At 43.6% G+C, this 26,558-nt stretch overlaps 1 protein-coding gene across 6 annotated transcripts in view; it reads left to right on the top strand.

The window, feature by feature from the left end:
• The window catches only part of LOC147629499 (nicotinamide adenine dinucleotide transporter 1, chloroplastic-like), a 136,008-nt gene extending 128,217 nt beyond the window's left edge, over window positions 1-7,791 (top strand). For all 6 annotated transcript variants that reach the window (XM_086812763.1, XM_086812759.1, XM_086812762.1 and 3 more), the window contains 2 exons: window positions 6,969-7,063; window positions 7,163-7,791. In XM_086812763.1, the coding sequence (XP_086668889.1) occupies window positions 6,969-7,063; window positions 7,163-7,390 (323 nt within the window). In that variant the 3' untranslated portion in view covers window positions 7,391-7,791. The remainder of the gene's footprint in view (window positions 1-6,968; window positions 7,064-7,162) is intronic.
• Window positions 7,792-26,558: the final 18,767 nt, after the last annotated feature.

The raw sequence follows: 26,558 nt of genomic DNA, 5'->3' as shown, positions 1-26,558 counted from the left end.
TTGTACCAATTATTTATGAGTCAGGACTCAGGCGAGGCATGGAGACTATTCCATGAGCATTCACCATCACCAACCATTACCTCCACAGAGATTTGGGGTGAGTATGCAGCATCCCTGTACACAGCACCAGGACAGCTGCCCCTGCCAGACCCATCGGAGCCATGCCCAGAGACATGTGCTTTCTTTACTGCTGAGATGGTAAGGAAAGCTATTGACAGGATGAGGACTGGGAGAGCATATGATCATGATGGTTTGGTATCAAAGCACTTTATTCATGCCAGAGATATGCTTGCAGAGCTTATTGCTATGATGTTTAACCGAGCCATGTGTGAGGGTTTTCCTGAGACTTGGAATATGTCCACGATTGTGCCTATCTTCAAGTCAGGGGATCCCATGCTTCCTGGGAATTATCGTACCATCATGATTGGTCACACATTGGCTAGATTATATGCATCTATTCTTGAGCAGGAGTTGAGTAGATGGGCAGAGAGAGGGCATACGTGCATCAGGGCAGGCAGGGTTCAGGAGAGGTTTCTCCACTCTTGACCATATCTTGACACTCAGAGCTATTATTGAGGAGGGCAGATTATATGGCAGGAGGATTTATTGTTGCTTTGTGGATTTCCGCAAAGCTTTTGACACAATACCGAGAGCCAGACTGATGCGCAGACTACAGGAGATGGGAGTGCCCACAGAGCTGATTTGGGGAATCATGGCTTTATACAGGACAGTTGTGGGGCAGGTACGTACTACTCAGGGTATATTTGAGATGGTTCACTCCACTATTGGGGTGAAACAGGGCTGCCCCCTTTCTCCCACCTTATTTGGGATGTATGTGGATGAGGTTTCGGACTATGTAGAGCGGGAGGGTGACAGAGGAGCACAGCTAGCAAGGACATGGATTCTGGTGTTATTGTATGCTGATGATATTGTGCTGATCTCAGATTCTCCAGAGGGGATGCAGCGTCATTTGGATGCATTGCACACGTTTGCACAGGACAGTGGATTGTCTGTTAACCTTGGTAAAACCAAGGTGATGGTGTTTAACACCACAGCACAGTGGGTTAGGAGGTCAATACCCACCTTTACATATGGTCAGGAGACAGTGGAGTATACAGATGCATATACTTACCTTGGTGTGGTTTCTAGTGGCCCACTATTTTCCTTGAGGAGAGCAGCGGAGACCAGATTGACCAGAGCTTATGCAGCATTGGGGAGACTAGAGAGGATGTGTTCGCAGGTTCAGTTTCAGGAACCTCGAACAAAGCTCTGGCTCTTTGACACTTTGGTCACTTCAGCCATGCTGTATGGAGTGGAGATATGGGGACCCTCAGTGGATCACCACAGCCGAGCTGGTAGCACCGATGGATGGAGACGTATGGAGAGGTCCTTGGTTTCTATGATTTCCCGGATGATTAGGGCCAAGGCCTCCGTACCACATGATATTATCCGTGCAGAGATGGCTGCCCCCCCATTGGTAGTAGAGGCACTCACTCGATCAGTCTCCTTTATACATAGCACTTGGGCTCTCACTAGAGACAGATATGCTTGCTTAGCCCTGGAGTCTTCACGACAGTTGGCATGGTCACTACGAGTTCGTAGTCATGCCTTTTGGGCTTACCAATGCACCTGCAACCTTCAATAAAATGATATCCAGGATTTTCGCAGTCCTCATTGGTAAGTGTGTTTTCATATTTCTTGATGACATACTTGTCTTCTCAGCCACTACGGAGCAGCATGAGAAAGATGTGGAGAAAGTCTTACAACTTTTACAAGATAATGGACTCTACATAAATGCTAGAAAGTCTATCTTCGGCGTTACAGAGGTTCAATACTTGGGCTATATCATCGGTTCTAATGGGATTTAATTGGACTCCTCAAAGCTTCAAGAGATCTTGGATTGGGACATCCCTTAGACCACCCAAGAGATTCGCTCTTTCGTAGGTCTTTGCCAAGCCTACAGCACTCGTGTTCACTAATTTTCCAACCTTGCAGGACCTCTCACCGACTTACTCAAGGGAGTGAAGACTCGTAGACAAAAAGTCACAGTCAAAGGCAAGGCGCTTGATGCATTCCATGTACTCTAGAAAGCTACCTCAGAAGCGCTTGTTTTTAAGTTAGCATCTTGGGATGAACCTTTTGAGAGGTCATTACCGATGCCAGCAATGTAGCCATAGGTGCAGTTCTCCAGTAGGACAATAGACCCATGGCCTACTACAGTAGAAAGTTGGATGTCGCCGAAAAGAATTATTCGGTTTATGACAAAGAGCTTTTGGGTGTGATCACAACGCTTAAACATTTGAAGCGTTTCCTTTATGGATAGGTTTTCACAGTCAAAACAAACCACCAAGCACTTAAGCGGCTTCAAACCATGCCAAGTGCCCAGTGGAGTGATCGGCAAGCCAAATGAAGTCAGCTCTTCCAACAATCTGGAGGAATGATGAGTACATCCCTAGTAAGCATAACCGAGTAGCGATGCTCTTAGTCGAAAGACTAGCATCTAAGTAATGCAATGCAAGAGTCTACCATTCTCAAAATCAATGGGAAAGACTTAGATAGCATGAAAGACCAGTATGTCGACTCCCCTGAGTTTGTTACTCAATACAATTTGGCCCTCACTTGTGAGCTTGGCTATTATTCAGTACAGAACAGTTGGTTGTTTTACAAGAACCGCCTCTGTGTCATTCGGGAAAAGCGAGCAACTCTTCTCCATGATGCCCATGACTCCTTAGTTAGAGGACATAGAGGTATCAACAGTATCCTCGAGAAATTGGAACAGTCCTTTTATTGGCCAAAAATGAGGCGTGATGTATATTCACATATTCAAGTCTATAAGATTTGTGAAAACGTTAAGGTTCCACATACAAAGAAGGTTGGGTTACTTCAACCTTTACCTATCCCCGACGGACCTTGCATCGACATTTATATGGACTTTGTAGGGTCTCTACTAGTATCCACCGGATCCCATAACACTCAGTGTTTTACCATTGTGGATTGTTTCAGTAAGTTCTGCATGCTCATCCCATGCAAGCATATGGCCACAACTAAGGACGTAGTCTTTTTCTCAAGCATTGGTATTCCATCTGTGGTTTGCCTAGTACCATTACATCAAACAGGGATTCCAAGTTCACCTCGTATTTTTGGAGGGCATTATTCGAAAACTTTGGAACCAAGTTATAGTTGTCTCTAGTGCATTCCATCCACAGACAGAAATCTATAACCAGTTGGTCTTTGATGTTCTCGAGTCATATTGTCATGACCAGCAGTCCAAATGGGAACATTATCTTCCACTGGCCCAAGCCATCTTGAACGATACTTATTCATCCAGTGTCGAACGGACTCCGTATATGAGATAGCCTTTGGTCGCCGTTTCTCTTCTCTTTTGACGAGAATGGTGTCTCCATCTTTTGAGGCTAAAAAAACAACATAAGCATTTTCCGAAATCATTGAGTCGGTTAAAGACAGCTTGACCAAAGTCCAGGAAGCTTATAGCAGACAGGCAAATAACTCTAGACGAGATGTCCACTTCAGGGAAGGGAATTGAGTCTATTTGCGCATCATGAAACAGAGATTGAAACAAGTGGACAAATGTTGTCTCAAGCTTTCTTTTCGTAGTGTTGGACCTTTTCCTATAGTTAAGAAGATAAGTGATGTCTCCATGAAGTTAAGGTTGCCTAATAACAATGCATGATGTACTCATCTCATCAGCATTTTGGAGCAAGCGATTCTTCCTACAGCCCCTAGGAGCATCAACACATGAGCAATCAGCCTCCAACAGTAAAACACAGCAGTTTACAGCATTCAGCCCTCAAAAAGCCTTGCGTTTTCTGCATAGAACCAGTTTTCAGCATTCATATCATCATCATTTTGCTACAGCACTTCGGTGAAGGTAACCTGTATGCATTCATTCATTTACAGAATTCATACATAGCCTAGAACAGTCCCAAACAGTCCATATCTCAGCCTCAGATTTGCAACCTTCCTACGTTCCATTGGGAAGAGTGCATAGGCTCGAGATCGGTCATCATTAGTGCTTCTACAGCCGTGTACAATTCAGCCCGACTCTTGGTCCTTTGAGATCTTGCGTTTGGCTTATCGTCAGTCCAAAGTCATTCTCTTCAAAGTAATAAAAGCAAAAACTATTCCGGTAACGGGATGGGGCCCTTCAGTGGTTAATTCAGGACCCAATTTGGTGTACGGTTTCTATCTTTCTCTCTCTCTAAATCTCTTAAAGTTTGAAGTCATAAAGTGGATTGCTAAACTCACGAAACTTAGGATACAAAAGGCGGTGTGAGACTTGTGTGACAGGATCCTTAATTACGAATACTTCTGCTGCATGTTATAGATATATCTGTACTTCAAATATATCTGAACCAACTGCTTGAAGTATATCTGAAGAGTCCTAGAAGAACTCCTCTCCCATCCCTTTCGCATCCAATAGCGAATAATTCTTGAAGTCCAAGAGGAACTTTCTGACCTCTGTCTTTCCTCTTTTTTACTCACAGAATGAAACTCAATCTGTTCTGGCTCTTCCATCCCTAGGGGATCCTTCAAAACAGGCTCCTCTGGGAGTAAATCTGTACATGGTTTCCATAAACTTTCATGGAAGGCATTATATATCCTCCAATGATCTGAAAGGTCCAACCGTTGACATACATGGTAGATCTTTTTGGTTTCTTAAAGAGGTCCATATACCATCATTCCCTGACTTTGGCAATCCAAAGGAAAAATCCATAACAATACTCTCCCTTAGAACATTCAATGGATGCAATACTCTTGCTGGTATTTGTTGATCAAACTTGACCTTCTGACAAACCAAACATTCTCGAACATATAACTCAATGTTCTTTCTCATACAAGGCCAATAAAAGTAGCTTTCCAAAGCTCAAGTTGTAGCCAGTATGCTTTTTTGTCCTATGTAAGGTGGAGCATGGCTTTTCTTTGTTCACTTTTGGCCTTAAATCTTGTCTCATGTAAACGGGTTTGTATCAGAAGAAACCCCTTTTTGATGACATAATAAGTCACCAAAGCTCTATTCTGCAATTTGCTCCTACACATGTTTGAAATCCTCTTTGGTAGCATAAAGATTCTTCATCAAAGTGAAATCCATATGGTAACCAACAAAAACTGCATGGCTCAAGGGTCTCCAAGATAATGCATCTGCTACCTTGTTGTCTTTGACATTCATAGGCCAGGACGTGGCCTTCTTGATTCAAGACTGCTCCAATGCAAGCTCATCATGTTCAACCACAAAAAGATCTAGAATATCCAACATTGGTCCTTTGCTAACATAGAGTTTCAATGCTTCAAAGGATTCTGTTTCAACTTTGGTCCACAAAGATCCCATGGCTTTCTTTGTCAAAACTCACTTGATGAACTTCGAGGAATGATGTTAATCTGATGATCTTCCGGTCTCTCTGTCTTCTTGCCTGAAGAGGCTGCATCAGACATAGCAAGCCTACGAATGGCCTCCTTGTTTCCTCCATAGGAAGAAGACTTGGTGGCTCTAGATCCTTCTGCAATGGTGACTCCTTTGGCCCGAAGATAGGCTTTGCAAGCTCCATCTCCTTTGGTTTCGGTGGCTCGGTCCTTGATGAAATCTTCAAATATTGGAGTCCTTTGGTCTTGTTCCTTCTTGGCTCTCCAAGCAAGGAATTCTTCGTCTTGGAGAAACTGTCTAAAGTGCTGAAAATCTCGATACTCTGTCGATGTCATGGCCACGGTCTCATGAGAAATAGATCGACGGCCTTGGTTCCCATCTAGAAGTTCTATATTGGCCTCATAGTTGTTCCCTTCATGGGGCCCTTGGTCTCCCTGTGCTCTCGACATGGCTCTGTCACCCCAAGAAAGTTTCTTCAAGAGAAATCCTGCTTTGATATCACTGTAAGCCCAGGGGGCATGCCGTGACAGATTCAACCACATGTCCAAGAGGTAATGATAGAGAGAGACGGGAGAGAGAGAGAAGGGAATAGGGATCTTGCATAGTACACCACACTGAGTGGGGAACAAGCCTCGCCCCCTTTCAGGAACTTACTTAGGAACAATCCACGGCCATGCTGGCTAGGATTATCCTCAAGGAGGTTCCAAAGGACCAACAGACAAGTAAAAAATTGCGTGGTCTTTAATCTCAATGAAGGTTTTTGCCAACAGTTAGACCATGGTCAAATACTTCCACGACCACAAGGTGGTCACCTTCAAGGATATGATAGATACCAGATTCTTGAAACCCTTTGTCATCATGCGGTGATCAAGTCTTCAAGCCCTTCATCACTTCCTTCTATGAGACTAGTGGTGTCTTTGGCACCAATGCAAACTGGTAAGTTGCACCGCCATCCTGGGCTGCGCCCCATCTACTACTTTCCATTTGTTCATGGGTCTGGAGCCAGTACAAAACCCTCATCAACTCAAAGAGGGGTTCTCCTAAAACTGAGATGAAAGGTAAATGTCAAATAAGAGTCAAAGAAAGCAGAGAGTCGGAGTTTTCGCATGGAGGAGAACACACATGGACACATCTTCAGCCCTCATAGTCCACAACACCTGCATTACGACACCTAACAAGCACATCTTGCATACATAGGCACTCACAATAGCTAGCATCCGCACCGAGCCTCATCTCATACACCCATCCGTTCCAGGTATAGTTCTAGATGGGCATTGTGGGTGAAAGCTTGGTCCATGAAACGACCCATCATGTGGATCCTCTTTGAACGTGCAGGAACCTCCAATGATCTTCAACGAAAACAACTCCTTGTGGTCTCTATTAGACCATTTGCTTGTTCTTTGACCAATTCACTACACACAATATTGGTTCTATGCTTTTTAAGACATTTTCTCAATAATGGTGTTTCCTTTTGAGCAGCAGTCATATAGGAAAGAACAACAATCATCCGTTGGCCATTGTTTGGGGATTTTTAGAGGGATATAAACGCTTTCTTTTTAACAAATCCTTTGTACTCGTTGGTAAACAGATCACATCAATCCAAACAAGCTAAACGGTGTGGAAATAGCTCTTGCATCTTCCTTGTCAAAGATCATAGCATCAACATTAACCTATCCTCATGAGGTAAAGCCTGTTATGGTGTTTTGTCTTGGATTCCTATGTTTCTAGGTTGCCATTGGGAGTAATTTCTTTCCTCTGATCAATTTTATTTGATTTACCTAGGTTGTAAGGTCTAGAATGCAAGAGCAAAGACACTTCAAGTATGCAGAGCTTCAATACAAAAGTGTCATGGACTGCATCAGAAAGGTTTACATGAAAGAAGGGATTCCAGGTTTTTACAGTGGTTGTGCAACCAACTTGTTAAGGACCACACCGGCGGCCATTATTACCTTCACCAGCTACGAATACATATTGAGGATGCTAGACAAGTGGTTTCCATCTAACTTGTAACTACCTGAACGTGGTGTCCCAGTGTTTGAGAAGGGATGCTCTGCTTACATAGAACCTCAAGGACCGACAACAACCATTGCCTCTCTTTCCAAAGATAGCTTTCATGCATCAAGTCAATAGCAATACCTCGTTTTCTTTCTCCACCTGAATCTGATATCTGAAGCTAACTGCTTCAGAGTGTGTGCACTTTTTCCAACCCTGGTTAAGATCCAAAATCAAGTCACATGGGCGAGTGTGTGCATTGTACTGAACTTGAGTCACACGAGAGAGTGCTTTTTGACTGGAGTATACCAGGTGTCACACCCATTATCTACAGAATATATATTGAGTATGGTTTTTAAAAAATTTATTGTGACTCTGCCGTTATTTTATATAAATCTAAATTTTTCTATTGAAAGAAATGGGGCAAAGTTGCATTACTTGCCCCTTTTCAACAATTTCAATGCTTGCAGCAAGCAGTCTCGTATATTGTACAGCTTAAATTGTTTACTGTAATAAATCATGTGATAAAGTGGCTCCGTTCCAAGTGGCCCGAGTGGTAATGCCTTGGCCTACAAATGTGCAGGTCCAAAGTTTGAGGAAGCGTAAGAAACAATGAGATAAGAGTAATTATATTTAGGTGCTATGGTTCAAACTCCCAACACCTCTATATGTTCATTACTCTCATTTCTCTTCCCAGGATTCCTGGCCCACCCCTCACTCCACAAAATGGCATGAAAGAGTGTTTTTCTTGTTCTACACAAAAGAAAGGAAAAAAAAGAAGAGAGAAAACGGTCTCATTTGGTAGTAAATTTCTACTACTCAAGCTCTGGTAGGCAACTAGACTTTAATGGCAAAAGACGTGACCTTATGGTCTATTGAAGAACAAGCCCACTTACAAAAGCATGAAAGCATGTGCAAATACTGTTGTAAAAGAGAGTGGAGAAAATCCATAAAGTAATCACAAGGAAAAAGTCAAAGGGGCATCTACCTCTCCTAGAATCAAGGAGCTGATTTAGGGAAAAAGGTGGAGAGAATCATGGAACCACCCACTCACACCTAATCACTCACTTAAGCACAAAGGTTAAGTTGTATTAGTAGCATGTATAAAGGCACTCTCCTCAATGACAATTAGGAAAGCATTTGTATCGTTTTGTCACTCTCATATTGAGTTATGTTTATTTCTCTCTTTGTTTATGCCATAGCCATAGCCATGTTTCTCTATGATCCACCATAGCCTCCACTTCATTGTTTTCTACATGGTTAGCAAAGGGTTGCGTATGTATATTTGAGATTTTGCTCTTTAAGGTAATTTTTCCTTATAGATAATTACATACGGAGTCTCCAATTAGTGTTAGCAGTGTAGTTATTTTGGTATTCTTTTTTCTTTTTGAAGGAGTAGAAATTGGGGTTTCAAAGATAGGCTATGTTGACTCTAGGCTCTAAACAACTGAGTAAGAGCCTAGTATTGTCTTACTTATTGTGTACATGTATATTGGCATGTGCTTACCTCCACACAGTGTTTTATGAAACATGCAACCCAATAAGTCATATTTATTTGTCCCATCTACATTTACTAAGAGAGATAATTAATGGGTTGTATTGGATGGAAGCATGATTTCAAAGCTTGGAAATTCTCAAACAATCCAAAGCAAAAAATGAAATCAAAGTTGCATGGTGTAAATTAATGACGTGTATGTAGTTAAATGCAAAGCATGAGAAGTGGCTTGATTTGACATTTAGTCATATGTAGATCTAAAGTAATTATTACACCAGATAAATTGTATTTGTTATACCTTTTGTGAACAAGGGTAGTCCGAGAACTTACCGCAAAGTTGAACTCACAAGTCAACCCTCATGATGGGGAGAGCTCTCTTTTCAAGTGTTCCTCTCATGCATGTCGGCGCCTTGTGGTAGTTCTTGGTGTCATTTGTATTGTGAATAGGTAAAGCTAGGGCTTAATTTAGTCCTCGGAACTTGATTAGTTGCCATGCAAGGTCTAGACATGCAAAGAGAAAGAAAGAAAGAACTTGATTAGTCGCCATGCAAGGTTTAGACATGCAAAGAGAAAGAAAGGTATATCAATGTCTTCAAAAGACCCAAAGGTTTTATGAGGTGTACAAAGTACTACAATAGGTCCATAGTCATAAAGAAAGACTACCTGAGGCCAACAAAGTAGTACAATATCTCCATGAGAATGGTAAATCATAGAAAAATAATGGCTAGCTACCTATACTAAAAACAGGTGTCAATGAGGGGTGAGTACAAGTAGCTATGCGCGGATAATACAAATGGGTTGCTCTCTAGACATTGTATCAAATCCACCATGATGTAACTTTTTGGTCTCATAGGTCATTATGGCCTTTTGAAGACGTTAATATAACATTTCATTTCTCTCTTTTCTTTTCCAGATAGTGTATCAGATGTCATATGGTTATAACTTTGGTCTCATAGGTCACTTTGGCCTTTTGAAGACGTTAATATAACATTTCATTTCGCTCTCTCTCTCTCTCTCTCTCTCTCTCTCTCTCTCTCTCTTCTCTCCCTTTGGGGGAAAGTGACACAAGGTCTGCAGGTTTCCCAGCCGCTTCGCCCGCATTCGCCCCCTTTCTGCCTGCGCCCCCGTATTCGCCCCCCCTCTGCCTGCGCCCCCTTTTCCCAGCTGCTTCGCCCGCATTCGCCCCCCTTTCTGCCTGCGCCCCCTTTTCCCCACCCACCCGTATTCGCCCCCCCTCTGCCTGCGCCCCCTTTTCCCAGCTGCTTCGCCCGCATTCGCCCCCCTTTCTGCCTGCGCCCCCTTTTCCCAGCAGCCCGCATTCGCCCCCCCTTTCTGCCTGCGCCCCCGCATTCGCCCCCCTTTTCCCCACCCACCCTTGCTCAGGCCCCCAAGGCAGCAACATAATGGGGACTTGAATTTCATCCACTTCCACTTCTTCTCTCCCGCTGCCTGTTCTTTGCCTGCTCCTTTCAAACATTCCCTCCCTCTACAATGGGAGGGTCTGTAGATGACAAAATCAGCCAGCTTGATCATATCCTTAGGGATCTTATCAAGGACCAGAAGAAGACATTGGACAGCACCATCACCGCCATCAAGAAGGACTTATTGACGCGCATGGGGAAGCTGGAGGCCGAAGCAGGAATATGGAAGGAAGAGAAGCTTACCATGCAAGAGGAGTGGGAGAAGGAAAAGCTCGCCATGCAGGAGGAAATCAACCTTTTGAAGGGCGAAGTGGCATCCTTACGCGATCGTCCACGGGAGGAAGGAGAGACTCTTGAGGTGGACAAAGAGGCGATCAAAGAAGAGATCACCAAAACCCTCACCCACACAATCGAGGGGAAAATGGAGGCGGCCCGCGAAGGATGGGTAGAAGTGATGAAGAAGAACATCAAAAAGGAGGTGCAAGAAGATGTACAAGTGATGAAGAACATCAAGAAGGAGGTACAAGAAGATGTACACATGATGCAGTCTACTCTTGATGAAGAGAAGATGCGACGGATCCGGCGCCTCAACATCCGAGTCACAGGGATACCAGAGAGCACTACCTCCACGCCCGAGATTGACGGGCGGAACCTATGTACCAAGCTAGGACTAAAGGAGGATGAGCCGCTCCCATTCACTAGAGTATGGAGGACAACCCCAAAGGACTCCACCAAAGGCAAGGCCTTAGTGCTACAGTTCCCGGACGAGGAGAGTAGGATGAGCTTTATGAGAAGACGGGCTATCTTGAGGAGCTTGCCAGGGGACCCCATCTACTTCGATGATGACCTCACATGGATGCAACTGGAGCATAGAAGATTATGCATGCCGAAGATCAAGGCGGCATGCAAAGAAGGGAAGAAGGCACATTATAGGGATGGTCACATCTACATTGATGGGAAGAGGGTCGAATAGCGCCATCTGGCCTATGAGACACGGAGGAAACAACATGAGGACAAAGAGATACACATAGCAATCTGGAACTGTAATGGAGTCCTATGGACACATCCAGGGAGACTTGAGGAGGTGATGGAAGGCCGGGATATTATCTTGCTGACAGAGACACATGAGAGCCCGGAGAGGGGCTTACCACGGGTTGAGGGTTATCAGTGGGAGTCAGCTCACCGACAGGGGATGAGACAGGCCATCTCCCGAGGTTCAGGAGGTATTGCACTGCTTTTCAGGCATGGGTTACATGAGCATGTTCGAGTTGTAGCACGAGACTCGGAGGCGAGATACATGTGGATTAGCTTACGCCTCTTGGCGACCAGATGGATTTATATCGCCCTTTGCTACTTTCCTCCGAAGGGGTCGCGGTTTGCCACCACCGAGGAGCCGGGTGGAGGAGAGGCTAGTGAGTCTCCATACTCTGTCTTATCTGAGGAGATCTTACACTATTCGACACTAGGAGAAGTCTTCTTGATGGGGGACTTCAATGCACGGACTCAGAGCAGACAGTGCGAGATCTATGACTTTGAGGATCCCCTGAGACTAGAGCCGCTAGCTACAGAGGATACAGGGACCACTCGGATCTCCGCTGATGGAGGAGCTGACAGCACTGGATATGGGCAACATCTGCTGGAGCTTGGGGCCCGACACCATCTCGTTATTTATAATGGGATGACTCAGTGGCCAGATTCAGGTGGGTTGACTTGCTTTCCAGTGGGAGGCGGCAGTAGTACAGTGGATTATGTGATGGGATCCCGGGAGGCAGTAGATATGGTGTCTCACTTCACCGTACCACCATGCCCCATTGGGGCGGATCACACATACCTATCCCTCACTTTTAGGAGCTTATTGGAGACCCACCCACCCATCATACAGCCACCACGCACTATTTTTCACTTCACTCAGGACCTAGCCGAGGTGTACGACTATCATGTTCATGATCAGCTATTTGCCTTAGATCCATCGGCACCCATGGCCATGCTCACCTCCCAGCTCTCACATGTACTTCACTCCGCAGCCGCGAGGAGTTTCCCATACCACATACAGACAGGACGGCCACCTACATCTGGGAGCATGCCCCAGAACCAATGGTATGATGATGAGTGCAGAAACCTTTACCGCAGTCTCCGAGTGCAGAGGGCTCGCGGGGAGATCACCCGGAGGCAGGCAGGCAGGAGGATGCATACTCTCACCCGCCGTAAGCGGCGAGCTTATGAGGAGGCTCAGTACTGGGACACATATCACATGCTCATGAGCAGAGATGCTGTTGCTGCTTGGAGGAGACTCAGAGAGCCCCGTCCTCCCACACCTATTGCCGATCCTCAGACCTGGCAGACATATGCAGAGAGACTTTATGATGTGCCTGCACAGCCCCCTATACCACAGCCCACAGAGCCATGCCCCACAGTCTCCACCTTCTTCACCCCACCTATGGTTAGGAGGGCCATATGCCGACTCCAACATGGACGGGCGACAGATCATACAGGATTACAAGGAGAGCATCTCATCTATGCTATTGATACATTGGCACCATTTCTTGCTCATCTCTTCAACAGAGCTCTGTCAGAGGGGTTTCCGGCTGAGTGGACGATGCACACTATTGTGCCGATCCATAAAGCGGGAGATGTACTAGACCCCGGGAACTACAGGACCATCATGATTGGCCATATATTGGCCAAACTATACGGGGCAGTTTTGGAGGCAGAGCTGAGCACTCATGCAGAGGTTGGGGGATTGAGAGCAGCAGGCCAGGCAGGCTTCCGTCAAGCCTTCTTGACCATCGACCACATTTTTACATTGAGGTGCCTGATTGATCAGGCCAAGGCACGGAGGCAACGGCTCTATTGTTGCTTTGTGGATTTCCGCAAGGCATTTGATACTGTGCCCAGAGAGCGCCTCTTTCGGCGACTACAGACACTAGGCATACCTTCAGACATGATGTGGGGCATATACAGGCTATATGAGCAGGTCTTTGGGAGAGTCCGATGCCCAGGAGGCTTGTCCGACACAGTTGCTAGCACCATTGGTGTGAAGCAGGGGTGCCCGCTCTCCCCCACGCTCTTTGGGCTCTATATTGATGAGGCGGTCGACTACATTACACAGGGAGGAGGCTCTGGGGTTGACCTATCAGGTATTACTGTCCATGTTATGCTTTATGCTGATGACATCATCTTGGTATCTAACACGCAGGTTGGGCTTCAAAGACACCTTGTGGCTCTTGATGACTTCTGCGCACAGCAAGGGCTCACAGTGAACCTTGGGAAAACCAAGGTTATGATCTTCCACACTTCACCCGTAGTCAGGAGCCACACTACTCTCACATTAGCAGGAGGGCGGGTCGAGGTGGTGAGCTCTTATGTTTACCTTGGCATCACATTTACTAGCTCAGCTGGACGCTTCTCCATGGCTCAGGCAGTCCGAGACAGAGTGACCCGGGGTATGCAGCTCTTGCTGGCCTTGAGCGTCAGTGTCATCAGGCACATTTTCAGGAACCCTGCACGAAGGGGTGGCTCTTTGATACATTAGTGACACCAGCCTTGATGTATGCAGCAGCGGTTTGGGCACCAGGGCTTGCAGCCTCCACATGGGTACACCTGGAGAGACCACAAATCTTGATGCTCTCGAGGATGATACGCAGCAAACCATCCGTCCCGCACGACATTGTTCGAGCTGAGTTTGCTGCACCACCTATGGCAGTGGAGGCATTGTTCCAGACGATCTCCTTTATATACAGGATGAGGGAGATGCCCACGGAGAGACTATCCCGCCGAGCTTTTGAGGCATCCAGACAGCTGGCTGAGGCTGGACACACTGGATCTTGGTATGCACAGATGCTACACTGGTTCTCACATCATGGGATAGACATTGAGCGGTTGCCACCTTTCCAGTATGATCAGTCTGCTCCACACGGTTACCTCTCTCTCAATGAGAGGAACAGAGTGATGAGACAGGACATATGGCAGCACTACATACAGGAGACATGGATAGCACCAGAGAACCCACTACCACCGAAGATGCTGTACTACAGAGACCACTTTATGAGCATCTCAGGGGATGGGTTTATACATCGACCGCGGTACATGGATGTATACATGCCACACAGCTCTCGTGTTGCTATTGGACAGCTACGAGTCTCATCACATCAGCTAGAGATAGAGGCTGGGAGAGCGGCACGGGTTCCTAGAGCTGAGCGGATATGCAGATTGTGCCGCGAGGAGGTGGAGACTGAGGATCACTTTGTATGTAGATGTAGAGCCCACCAGGGGGTTAGAGATAGATATGCAGGATTGTTTGAGGAGCACTCTTCACTACATCAGTTGATGGAGGCCTCGGACCAGCGACAGCTTGGCAGACTACTACTAGAGCTTCATAGTTCTCGAGAGAGACTCCTCTAGACACCCGCTCCCACTAGGGGTGGGAGACAGTCCCAGCCACAGATTTCTTCCAGAGAGCTATGCCAGTGCTAGCTGAGGTACCACGTGGGGTGACAGCACAGAGAGCAGAGGAATTGAGAGCCACGAGGAGACCTAGACAGACTGGACATAGAGCACCCCGACTCCGTCACCGAGAGATAGCAACTATCCGAATGAGACACCAGATGGAGACACAGGAGAGGCTAGCTCGCTTTCATTCAGACTCAGGGTACATGTTCATGCCATTCACAGCCTCAGCATCGGCGATGTATGATATCTTATATCCCTCTTATGGCACTGGATGGAGTTAGACATAGATCTGCATAGCATGCTTGTACCACCCCTTCAGCATATAGAGATGCATCTTGCCTTAGCACTCCATCCACATCCCCACCCCCCCTTACATTGTTTGTATATGGGCTCCACCGATCCATGATGATTCACAGTTGTATCCAGACACATGCACACTTTTTCTTTTGTTTCTTTTCTTCCGATGACCGGAAGAACACAGTTGTATTATTTTTTGTCTCATAGGCCGACTTTGGCCTCTCATAGACGATAATATATCTTTCTTTCTTCTCTCTCTCTCTCTCTCTCTCTCTCTCTCTCTCTCTCTCTCTCTCTCTCTATTGACTCCACGACTGTGTAGTATGTAGTCATTGCCTTGTGCGGTGATTTCTTTATCCCTACGAAGCTTGGGTGGCACTCCATCGTAGGGATAAAGAAGCACATTGTTGGGCTAGGACTCCTTGGGTGCTATATTAGCATGACCTTTGGATGGTGACGGAGCTCTAGTAGGTGCAGACTCAAGCATGTGTGGTCCTGATATTGCATAACCTATGAGAGGGATCCAATTCCATCTCGAAAAAGATGGTAGAATCTCCCATGAATCTCATGAGGTTGGGCGCATCTAAACATATCTTTCTCCATTGTATGCACCTTTTCAGTACTTACTTGTGTCTCCCAAATAATGCCCTCTACTCTAGCAAACTCAATGTAGACATACTCTCGATTGTCCAATGGTGGCGCATCTAAACATATCTTTCTCCATTGTATGCACCTTTTCAGTACTTACTTGTGTCTCCCAAATAATGCCCTCTACTCTAGCAAACTCAATGTAGACATACTCTCGATTATCCAATGGTGATTCGCATGGCATGAGACGAAGGTATTTAGGGTTCTCAATGAATCCATCATCGGAAGTGCTCTTTGTAGAATTGGAATTTCGTAGGGAGCTCTTATGGGAACAAGAGACAACTAGGAGTGGCTCGTGTAAAGCCTTGTGAAATCAAGAATGATGGGACAGTTGATCTCATGTTCTATCCAAAATTGGGGAGTCAAGGCCACATGTGTGGGAAGGTGCCTGTTGTAGATGGAGCTCCCTCAACTATAAAAGGCACGGTGCATTTAAGAAGGGAGGAGCATGGCATCGAGGGTTGCACGGCACGGAGGTCTGGCGCCTGAAACGAAACAAGGCAGTCGTTCGATTTTCGTAAAAAGGTGGTAGAGGCTGGGTTATAAGCAAGCTGCGCCCCCATAGACCTTCGAAACACGTGTAGCGTAGCGGTAGGGCATTCATGCGGCTACGTGGGGGTGTGGCTTTGAAACCTGGCGTGGGGTGAACTTGGGTGGTGGGCTGCGGTAAACTCGGTCCTTTTTAAATCTCCGGTGTAAAAAACACCTCGAGATGCCTGCCCGGCTTTCTTCCTATCGATGCCATGCTCCCCCCTTCTTTTTTTTTTCGTGAAATGGTGTTTTATATTATTTGTAAAATGTACATCAGCCACATGGCTCACACAGAACCTATGGCCCCAAACAAAACCCCCACAAAAGATCCTCTAAAGGATCGTGACCATGCAAACCTGTACACTAATAAGAAAGCCTCCTAGCCAAATAAGCATCCCAGATAGAAGCATCAAAGATGAGCCAGCCGAGCCGCCGTAGACCATAAGGAAATAACATCTGCATCCAGTAGCTGAGCTGAGAGAAGAGAAGAAAACTGCCAAAGCAGCAAACCGCGGATACGTAGAATGTGCCCATGTATTCCAGACAAGGAATCAAAAATGAACCCATTCCGTGTAGTCCAAATATGCCAAAGTCCTGTCCATCTAAGGAAATGGAATATCACAAGGTGGCTGTCTGAAGTAATGACTTGAGGACAAATCCCAAATATCCACTGATGAGCCGAAACAGTAGACCTCTCTACTGCCTCCCAAACGTGAGAGACAAAAGACCAAATCTGACGGGCCACTGGACAACTCATGAACAGATGCATAACTGTTTCAGTGCATGTCGTGCAGAAGAAGCAAGAGGCCACTGTAATTTTACGACGGCTCAGCTGATCCCGTGTAGGTAACCCTCCCACCAACATCCTCCAAATGAAAACCTTACCTTGGTAAGGGAGTTTAGACTGCCAACCACGCATAAGAGTTTTCTGCCACCATGATTTAGACTTGTGCAATCCCCACACCTTATTGGCCTTGGCTGAAACCCAATCTTTCTCTGATACAAGCTTATGATAGACCGTTAGCTGAGAGTGATATCAAGTCACCAGATTTACATAGTGCCCAATCAAGCCAAGGCTGATCTGCAGATGGCCGAGGCAATGGAGTAAAAGGCTCAACTGCATGCATGATGTCAACCCATAGTGGCTGAAATGTCCGAGGAACCCTAAAGTGCTCCCCCCTTCTTAAATGCACCGCGCCTTTTATAGCTGAGGATGGAGCTCGAATACTATTAACGTTGATATTGATGATTGCGGCCCTTATTCAAGTCATGCTACCATGGGACAATCTTTGAACTATTAAGTTTTGGGCAATGAAGCTTGTAACTCGTCATGTGTAGTTGTCCAATGCACGAGTGTGTTGCATTTGGGTAAGAGAGTGTGCACATGATAGTCATGAGTGTGGTGTCATTTAAATAAATTAGAAGGTTGGTAATGCTAGGTCTCAACTGTGCTCTCATTAAGATAAGATTTGGAGTTATTTGGGGTTGTTTGCATACTACATAGGGTAGACAGTCACAAATTGTACTAGTTCCACTTTTTTAATTTTTGATTTTTTTGATTTTTATTTTGATTTTGATTTTGATTTTGATTTTTGGCAAAAGGGCGGTGGGCAAGCTCTACTTAGTCAATGATGAGTGATTAGGGACCAGCCGTCGTGCCGCCAAAGTATCGAGGAGGAGGCACGGTCATCCCCAAGTGCCACGGCAGAACAAGGAAGGCCTCACTTCTCTTATCTCCAAAGCAGATGCGGCGCCCCCTCTTCCACCAATCTCGCCAACGTGGTGATGATGAACAAAAGAGTTTTTTCACAGGCTTATTGCCCACACTCCACTTGGAGCTCAAAAATAGCATACACACACTGCACATCCTTGCCCCCCGAAGATCCGCCAGACTATGCACACCCGAGTCTTGAAACCATCGACGGGGGCAGACCATGGAGACCTCCTCTTGAAACCAGGGGCAGCATAGAAAACCATTGAAGAGGGGGAGGGAGATGCTTGCGAGAGAGAAGGAGATGGCACGAGAGAGAGAGGGAGGGGAAGACAGGATATTTTTAACTACTTGACCTCGCAGACAGAGAGGGGTTACTGCTAGAGAGGGAGATGCAGCGCGCGCGAGAGGAGGAGAAGTGCATGAGATTATTAAATTCTACTGTGGGTTACACTATGGTCAAATAGTTTTTAATAAGGGAATATTCTATGTAATGTATTGGATTATAACCCAATAAAAAGATAGTCCCCCATAATGACAAGCACAAACTGCTCTAATCTCCACAGGCACACCATGGATTTTTATCTTGGTTTTGGTCCTTTTTAGGTAGCTATCCACTATTTTGCCGGTTTTGGACAACCCTCTCTTTGCCTTGGAATGAGGGTTTAGCCTTATGGGATCGACTATCATCTAGGGTTGGGCCTTATGGTATTGCCAAGTATCTTGGAAATTTTCTCTTGTTCGATTCTCATGAGAATATGTGTATGTATGCTTGAAAGGGTTATGATCCTTATTTGACAATTGTAAGGGATACTTAGCAAAGTGGAATGGGTACATTAAAACTAACAAATTTTTTAGCATAATTCATGGTTTGAGTAAGTTAAAGTAGGTGATAAGGGAGGTTTACATGTGTGCATGTTCAATGAGTGATATGCTTACATGTGTCTAAGTGGATGTGTGCTCTGCCTCATGAGCCCTTGTCATATTATTGTGAATAGCACAAAGACCCTCATTCTCGCCAATTATTCCATTTTGAATGCTTATTAAGGGCACAAAATCAAATACACTCCAGGCCCTTACATTTTTGGTGCGGTGAGCATAGATTCGCTCCAAATAGACTGACAAGCCATGCAATCCTATGGGGATGGATTTCATATGTTTTTTAGTTCGAGCCGAAAGAACTGTAAGGAGTTCTACAATCACGATGACTACTACAAAGGAATGTTTTTCAATAGAATTCGGAAGGAATGTGAGGAGTCCCACAATCATGATGACTACTATATTAAGGATTATAAAGGTTTGGAGGAATTTGCATGATGACGTGTAGCCCAATAAGTCATATTTATTTTGCCCCATCTGCATTTGCTAAGAGAGATAATCAATGGGTTGTATTGGATGGAAGCATGACTTCAAACCTTGGAAATTCTCAATCCAAATCAAAAAATGAAATAAAAGTTGCATGGTGTAAAATAATGATCTGTATGTGGTTAAATGCAAAGCATGAGAACTGGCTTGATTTGACATTTAGTCATATGCAGATCTAAACTAATTGCTACACGAGATAAATCATATTTGTTATGCCTTGTGTGAGAGCAAGGGTAGTCCGAGAACTTACTGCAAAGCTAAACTCACAAGTCAACCCTCACATGATGGTGAGAGCTCTCTTTTTAAGTGTTCCTCCCATGCATGTCGTCACCTTGTGGTAGTTCTTGGTGTCATTTGTATTGTGAATGGGTAAAGCTAGGGCTAATGTAGTCCTCAGATTAGCCGCCATGCAAGGTCTAGACATGCAAAGAGAAAGAAAGAAAGGTATATCAATGTCTTCAAAAGACCAAGTAGTACAATATGTCCATAGTCATAAAAAAAGACTACATGAGGCCAACAAAGTAGTACAATATGTCCATGAGAATGGTAAATCATAGAAAAAAATGGCTAGCTACCTATACTAAAAACAAGTGTCAATGAGGGGTGAATATAAGTAGTTATGTGGATGACACAAGGTACCAGTGAGTCACAATCACAGGAAATGGTCGTTTTAGTCCTTAGAAATATGTTTCTTCGTTTTAGGACCCCATCCGTTTCCATGGTCATTTCTTGTTTCCCAAGCGATATTGTCACAGGAAACAATTGTTTCCACCCCTAAAAACTTGTTTCCCCGATTCCATTCCTCGAATGTTTCTGTTCCCATTTCTCGCTCTTCTGGTGACTATGCAGAGTGTGCAATGAGGGAAGGTAGTGCAAGCCTCATATGAGGATACCATCGTCCTCGAGAATGGTACATAGAACAATAGTAAAGTCTCCCATTGCTCTCTTTGTCGTTAAAGTCTAGATTTACCACTAACGAGTGGAAAGCTCGGATCTTTGAGGTTGGAGTATGTGGCTTTACAAATGGGTTGCACTCTCACTCCATGACTGTGTAGTATGTAGTTGTTGGCTTGTGCAGTGATTTTTTTATCCCTACGAAGCTTGGGTGGTACTCTATCATAGGGATAAAGAAGCACATTGGTGGGCTAGGACTCCTTGGGTGCTGTATCAGCATGACCTCTGGATGGTGACAGAGCTCTAGTAGGTGCAAACCCAAGCATGTGTGGTCCTGATATTGCATAACCTATAAGAGGGATCCAATTCCATCTCGAAAAAGACTGTAGAATCTCCCATGAATCTCATGAGGCTAGGCGCATCTTAACATATTATGATCCACTGTCTGCACCTTTTTTATTCTTACTTGTGTCTCCCAAAGAATGCCCTCTACTCTGGCAAACTCAATGTAGACAGTGGGATGATACTCCCGATTGTCCAATGGTGATTCGCATGGCGTGAGACGAAGGTATTTAGGGTTCTCAATGAATCCATCGTCGGAAGTTCTTTCTGTAGAATTGGAGTTTTGTAGGGAGCTCTTATGGGGACAAGGAACAACTAGGTGCCGCTTGTGGAAAGCCTTGTGAAATCAAGAAGGATGGGACGATTGATCTCATGTTCTATCCAATAACGGGGAGTCAAGGCCACATGTGCGGGAAGATGCCTTTTGTGGATGGAGCTCCCTCAGTTATAAAAGGCACGGTGCATTTAAGAAGGGGGGAGCATGGCATCGACGGTGGTGCGGTGCGAAATCCAGACACGCGAAACGAAACACGGTAGTTGTCTGATTTTCGTAAAAAAGTGAACTCAGGTATGTGGGGTAAACTCGGGAGGCAAAGGTTGGGTTATAATCAAGTTGCGCACTCATGGACCTGCAAAACGCGTGTAGCATAGCGGTAGAGCATTCGCGCGGCTACGTGGGATCGCGGGTTCGAAACCTGACGTGGGGTGAACTTAGGTGCATTCGTTAAAAATGCCTCGAGATGCCTGCTCGACTTTCGCGCCGTCAATGCCATGCTCCCCCCTTCTTAAATGCACCGTGCCTTTTATAGCCATGAGTGTGCACATCATAGTCATGAGTGTGTCTCATTTAAATAAATTGGAAGTGCCTTTTATAGCCATGCGTGTGTCATGAGTGTGTCTCATTTAAATAAATTGGAAGGTTGGTGACGCCGGGTCTCAACCGCCTCGTGTCTAAAAGGCACGGTGCATTTAAGAGGGGGTTCAAGTGGGATCGAGGCTGAGGGGGCCCGATTTTGGGCGGGGCCGATCCGGGCCGTCGGATCCCCGAAAGTAAACTAGGGTCCGAAAGTAAACTAGGGCTGCCCCGCACATATATTAATAAGGGCCGAACACACTAGCTAGCAGAAATTATAACCTAATGGTAAGACTATGGCCTCCCTAGCGGCACGTCGTGGGTTCAAATCCATTCTTTTGCAATTTGAGACTTAGGCAAAAAAATTATAAGTCCAAACTCGGGAACTGGAGTTAACTAGGCAATTTGGCAAGCCCCCGACTTTACTGCGGGGTGGCCCTAGATCTTTTATAAACTAGGGGAGGTGAAAGATCCTAGTTTACTTCAGAGGCCAAGTGCGGACATCACAAAAAAAACTCGGCCTGTGAAGTAAACTAGGGATCCTAGTTTACTTCACACGCCGAGTTTTTTTTCAGCCCTAGTTTACTTTCGGGGATCCGACGGCCCGGATCGGCCCCGCCCAAAATCGGGCCCCCTCAGCCGTCGATCCCACTTGAACCCCCTCTTGTGATTTAGAGACGTGTGGTAATTACGATAAATTGTACTAGTTCCACTTTTCTATTTTTTATTTTTTTATTTTTGAAGGCAAGCTCTACTCAGTCGACGATGACCAGCAGCCGTGCCGCCAACTAAAACCACGCACAGTCGTGCCACCACGGCTGGGGCCAGCAGAAGGACTCTCGCCAACGTGAGATGTGGAGGTGATGAAGCTGCAAGGGGACACTCCCAGGCTCTTCAAAGAGTTTTTTTCACAGGCCGCGACTCCACTAAAGCTGCAGTCCATCTCCATCCCCAACTCAGCCAACCACAACCTCACCGTGGACCTCAAAAATAGCATACATACACACACCTCGACCCCCGCAGCTGCGCCAGCAGACTATGGAGACCCGAGTCTTGAAACCATCGAAGGGGGCAGACTATGGAGACCAGGGAGATGCTGCGAGAGAGAGAGAGAGAGAAGGAGATGGTACGAGAGAGAGAGAGAATATATTTACCATTGCACACCCTGAGAAGCCATAGGTGGTGTTTGGTTCGCTTAGAGTTGTCAGATCTTATCCATAATGCATATAGTGAATTAAATTACGGGTTTCCAAACCGGGGCTACCAAACCTTTAGTGGGAGGCCACTTCTTTACCAAAAAAAACAATGCATATGATTCGAAAATAACCCATGGTTTGATGGATACTTGGAAACCCATGTATGAGACCCTTAAGTAATCTAATCCATGTAGATCCCTTTTTGAAGTAAGCATGGAAATCAAGAGCTCCATTTGAGCATCTGGGCTTCAAAACTTGCCCTCTGCTGCTTGGACTAGTATTTGGTAGTCTAGGTTGGCTTGAATTGGACAGAAATTAATACTTGGTTGAGAAACTACGAAAAAAATGATTCTTGCAAAAGGATGCTGCAAACTGAAAAGCATAAGGCTTTCTCTAGAGTGGACTCATAAACTTTTAGCTTTTTATGTCCACTTTTATTACTTTTTTGCCAAGGAAAACTCGATAAACACCCTAAATGATTCCAGAACTACTAATACACATGTAGTAGAAATACAAATTTACTTGCGAGTGACCACATGCAGAGAATAAAGGTTTGGGTGGGCCCCTTTAAAATAGGCATAAAAAGTAAGCAATGTGGAATTGTCAAAATTTACTCTATCTCTGTACATCTTTCAGGTGGCCTTTGATCAGCAGCCCAGGTTTGGCCTTTGATCAGCAGCCCAGGTTTGGTCTTTGATCAGCCTAGGTTTGGTTTAAATTAGCCCATATTGTATACAATTAAAGTTTAGCACTCTTAGAAGGCATTAACCTTAAGCACTCTTAGAAGGCATCCATGAGTAACATATATCATTTTGATGTACATAGGAACTTTTCGAAGCAGGTGGAGGAATGCCTTTTGGTGGCTCATAATTTTGATCATGTTCCCAAGGTGTCTATCTACCTAGTGCATGACACACCTTTGGTGCTTCGATTGACATAAAACCTAGTAAGATTGAGGATTATACTACACTAATTATCTGTGTAAGACCTTGACAATTTTTGACATCATAAGAGCTTCCCGAAAGCTAACATAGAAACTTTGATCTAACATGCCTAAAAATACTCTCGTGTTGATAAACCCTAAAAATATCTCTTTGTTGATAAACCACCTTGCCCTTATCTATTTGGCACATGGTTTGAAACATACTAGGTGTATACCAAGGTGATGTTCTCTGTTCTTCCATGGAAAAGATCCCTAAACATTGAGACTAGTTATATATCAAGGTGATGTTCTCTGTTGTCCCATAAACCACCTTGCTCTTATTTGTTCGACACATGGTTTGAAACATACTAGCTAAATATCAGGGTAGGATGTAAGATTCCTCCCTCCAGCTTTTGAGGTATACAGGTGTAAGAACCTCCCCTTCTGATCTTGTAATTGTTCCCCTCTCTGAAATAGAAGAAAGATCCTGTTTTACCTTGTTTTGGCCTGGAGAGAGAAAATATCTAGAGAGAGGTAATCCAAAATTAAGATATTTTTGGATATAAAAATCCTCCTAGTGTCTAAAATGGTTTCCCCTGAAACAGAAATTCAAAAAAAACTTTCCAATGTGCAATTGGAATTAATTGAAAATGTGTATAAAGGACCTTAGCCTAAGGGTCTAGATTTTCAGAAATTTTTGGATTATGGTCCAATTAAGGTTCCTATGGGCCAATAGGATCAATCCAAGTGTGGGGAGGAGATAAATCCAATGAATAAAAGAAAATACCCAAAAATGAGTAAATGCCCACATAAGATGAAGAGTTGACTGAGTACAAGGTTTATTAGTTAAAAGCTATGAGATATTACTAAAAAAATAAGATATTTTGGTATAATGATACATTTATAACACCTTGGTAAGGAGGGGGGAGACTTCAAGGAGGTGCCTATTTCACACATGTGGTGGAGTTTTTAACTCAAAAAAATTGTGATATTTTTATCTCTCCTCTCTCCTGGATCAAACCAAATCAAAAGGGAGCCAAACTAGGTCCAAATCTTGTCCAAATTCAGCCAAACAGAACCTGAAAAATTCTAGAGCCTAATTGGACCTGGTTAGAGGCCTCCCTCACTTATAAATAGATCCTTAGTCTTTTGTAAAAAAATCTGTGAACTATACCATGCCAATATTATATTAAAATAATGATATTTTTTATTATCCCTTAAAAATCCTCTACTTTGGAGAGAGTGGAGCCTCTCTCTCTCTTCAACCATCCTTGGAGATTTCCTTTCAACACACTAACCAATTGATTAGTTGGGGGCTTCTTCTAAGATAGAGAAGCAAGCAAAAACAAGAGGTAAAGTATAATTTTATGGTTTTTTCTCTACTATTCTCAATGTTTTTACTTCTCAAGCTTGAGAAGTTTCTAAATTAAGTGTTTATAATGCAAATCAAGCTTTTCTTAAGAGTTGTAATGAATAATTAAAAAAAGTTTACATTTATGCTTAATTAGGATGCTTTTTATGTTTATCTCTCTCTCCCCCAAAGAATGGTCATTCCTATGACCAATTCTCTATTCAATTGATGCTTCTCATGGAAAAATTCTCAATTCACAAATCAAACTCTAGGCTTGTGAAGCTAGAGGTTAAGAAAATGATTTTTTATACTTATATGCTAGTAAATTATGGTAATCTTATGAGTTAAATCCATAAATTAGATTTAAGGTTAAAAGATAGTTATACTATCATAATTACATTACTAAGTCTTATTCTTTTCAAAAATATTAAAAATTATCCGGAGCTATGGTAAAATTTTTAAGAAATTGATACATAATTCATTCTTATGCATAACGTGAAAAGAGGACTTCCTACCATATTCTAGGATTGAATATCCTAGGCTAAAAGAATGATTTTTATCACATTCAATGGAAAACTAATTTTCAAGGTTTATGTATAGTTAAATAATTAAGAAAAGAGAAAATTATGGTAATTTTATTTAAATGATAAAAGAGGAATTTCCATGACATTTGGAATTCAATCATTTAAATAAGAAGAGTGAAATTCTTAGCATATTGGAATTAATGGATATTTTATTTAAATTCAAAGAGAAATTTTAAATAAATTTACCCTATGCATGAGAAATATTTAAATGATAAAAGAGGAATTCCCATGACATTTGGAATTCAATCATTTAAATAGGAAGAGTGGAATTCTTGGCATATTGAATTAATGGATATTTTTATTAAAGAAAAGAGAAATTTTAGATAAATTTATTTGATGTGATAAAAGAGGAATTCCCATGACATTTGGAATTCAATCATTTAAATAGTGAAAGTGAAATTCTTAGCATATTGGATTTAATGGATATTTTATTTTAAATAAATTTATTTTATGAGAAATATTTAAATGATAAAAGAGGAATTCCCATGACATTTGGAATTCAATCATTTAAATAGGAAGAGTGGAATTCTTGGCATATTGAATTAAGGGATATTTTTATTAAAGAAAAGAAGAATTTTAGATAAATTTATTTGATGATAAAAGAGGAATTCCCATGACATTTAGAATTCAAGCAATTAAATGTAAAAAGAGGAACTCCCATGATATTTCAGATCCAAGAAATTAAATGAAAAAAAGAGAAATTTTTAGAATAATTCAATTTATGAATATTTATCAAAAGTAAAAATATGGGTAGAATTGATTTTTCTAAATTCCATGAATTCTTTTATTCAAAAGAGGAATATTGAGAAATTGAGAAAGAATATGAAAATAGCCTCGAGAGAAAGAACCTTTATCTAAGCCAAACAATTGGCATAAATTTAAAAAAAGTCCCATTATCGGTATCGAAGTAAGAAAAGCAACTAAATGGGAATAAGAAGTGAATGGGATGCGATAGGATATGAGTGGATGTTATAAGATGTAAATGGGATGTGATAGGATGTAAATGGGATGTGATAGGATGTGAATGGATGTGATAAGATATAAATGGGATGTGAATAGATGTGAATAGATGTGATAAAATGTAAATGGGATGCGATAAGATGTGAATGGATGTGATAAGATATGAA

Source organism: Cibotium barometz, chromosome 18 (genome assembly GCF_041138505.1).
Source record: "Cibotium barometz isolate CiBa-2024 chromosome 18, ASM4113850v1, whole genome shotgun sequence".
NCBI classification, from domain to species: domain Eukaryota; kingdom Viridiplantae; phylum Streptophyta; class Polypodiopsida; order Cyatheales; family Cibotiaceae; genus Cibotium; species Cibotium barometz.
Note: the sequence above shows the minus strand (reverse complement) of the source record. Positions and strands in the feature narration are given on the sequence as shown.